This window comes from Sphaeroforma arctica, assembly GCF_001186125.1.
Source record: "Sphaeroforma arctica JP610 unplaced genomic scaffold supercont1.2119, whole genome shotgun sequence".
Classification (NCBI taxonomy): Eukaryota; class Ichthyosporea; order Ichthyophonida; genus Sphaeroforma; species Sphaeroforma arctica.
The window spans coordinates 6397-8335 of NW_014038439.1; the positions used below are offsets into that span (position 1 = coordinate 6397).

A 1939-nucleotide genomic window follows, 5' to 3' on the forward strand; every position below is an offset into this window, starting at 1 on the left:
CTGAGCACATGCTCACCTCGATGCACGTGCACATATGGCGCAGTACCTTCACCTGTATACAGATTGAGACTTTTTTACTTGTGCATCTGCTTCAGACATTGAAACCCTTCCCAATGAATTGTGTAGACAGAGCTTGTGAAGCAGAAACGAGCACAGGAACGCCACAAGACAATTGTAAACAAAATGACCCGAAAAGGGGGCCGTATACCCTTAAATCAGTACACCTTCTTGTGCTTGTTGGGGATAGTAGGTTCGTTGGTGGCCCTACTGCAAGACCACATCATCGATTGGCTATGGCAAGGGCGCACGGCTCTGTATCAGTTGTCGGATAGTCTGGGCATTCAGGTGAGTGTGTATACCTGTTTACCTGTGAGACTTTTACCTGCACACTTTCTTGTACATGTGTATGTTTTTAGGTATACATAGTTCCAATTTGTTTGATACTCTGGCTTGTGGACGTATTGATGGCACTGACAAGACTGCTGCACGAAAGGCGCAATCCCAGATAAGTGGAAAGTGCGCTCTTGTGGCCTTTCTGCATGGCGTGATTATATGTGCAAAACGGATATATGTTTATTATTCTAACCAACGTGCACACCAAGAAGCTCGGTTGACTTACAATACACACGCACACTATGCATGCAAATATGTATACACCATCGTTTATATCTGCAAGCACAGATATGTTGTAGTCATACTAGCCGATATCCTTACAAGGCCAATTGGCAACGCATAAAATTCACCATGGAGCAAGTAGGGTAGTAGGGGTTCTAAGCTCGAGGGCAGTATAGGTATCTTAATACGGCCGGTACACTATTATACACTGGCAGTAGCGGATACGCATGCAAGCACGTCAAAAGTAGAATGGTACCAAGCCTACCGATTGACCGACAGATTTGACTGTCTGAACAGAGTCTGCAGCTATCCATTCTCAACGCAGCCTTAACACGACACAACAGTCTCCTCGCCTTGCTTGTCCCTGCTACTTCCTGCGTGTCTCACTAACAACCCTCTCTAAATACGAACCAACGGCCGTGCCAGTTTCTGATCTGGACCATCTGGTGTGTGGCGTTTGCCCTCACAGCGGCGATTGTGGTGGAACACGGTGCACCCCAGGCCAGAGGCAGTGGTATTCCGGAGATGAAGACTATCATTGCGGGTATGTCTCTCGTTGTATGCGTTCTGCATACGTTTTGGGATTTATGAATCCTGGGCTCGAGAGCCTTGTGTGCTGACTGGCACGCACCTCTTCAATGTAATGCCCGTTGCGGTACGGCGCTGTGAACACGTTCAATTAGTTATACCGAAATCAACCCCCCACCCCCAAGCCATGCAATCGCATGAAGTTCTTGCACTACAAGAAAGATAAACTAAAACCCAACATCCATTCCGACTAACCTTCGCATTCACAATATACTGGCAGGCGCTGAGCTGATGAAGTACCTGTCGTGGCGCACGTTCTTTTCGAAGATGGTGGGGCTGGTGTGTGTGGTGGCGAGTGGTCTGAGTGTGGGCAAAGAGGGACCCTTTGTGCACATGTGCAGCATCTTGGCCAATCAGCTCATGGCAATTCCGAACTTCGGTGACTGGAGCTATCGCGCCGCTGTGAGGTATGGTGATGTATGTACCCGTGCTTGTTTGCCTGTAGTAGTTGCACACAGTGTGAGCGGGTGTTTATGTGGGGCTCGAATGTGATACACACGTGAGTGGATGTGCGTGGGTGATTGTGTATGTGTTATGTGGTGTGTACTATGTATGCTGTATGCACGACCTTATGCATGCGATGCTAATGAGTCGGCATGGGCAAAAGTTTACACTATGGAGTCTCTTATTTTTTGTCCGATAGTATGAGATAAGTGTGTGTTGTGCTGGCGCTGATTTTATGTTTGCCATTTCATTCCGATTCGGTACTATAAACGAGCCACTATAGATCTTCCTA

At 47.6% G+C, this 1939-nt stretch overlaps 1 protein-coding gene across 1 annotated transcript in view; it reads left to right on the top strand.

The window, feature by feature from the left end:
• The window catches only part of SARC_12177 (hypothetical protein), a gene marked incomplete at both ends in the record, with an annotated part of 7097 nt that extends 5487 nt beyond the window's left edge, over positions 1 to 1610 (top strand). The window contains 3 exons of the mRNA XM_014293722.1: positions 127 to 345; positions 1042 to 1159; positions 1424 to 1610. Coding sequence (XP_014149197.1) covers positions 127 to 345; positions 1042 to 1159; positions 1424 to 1610 — 524 coding nt within the window. The remainder of the gene's footprint in view (positions 1 to 126; positions 346 to 1041; positions 1160 to 1423) is intronic.
• Positions 1611 to 1939: the final 329 nt, after the last annotated feature.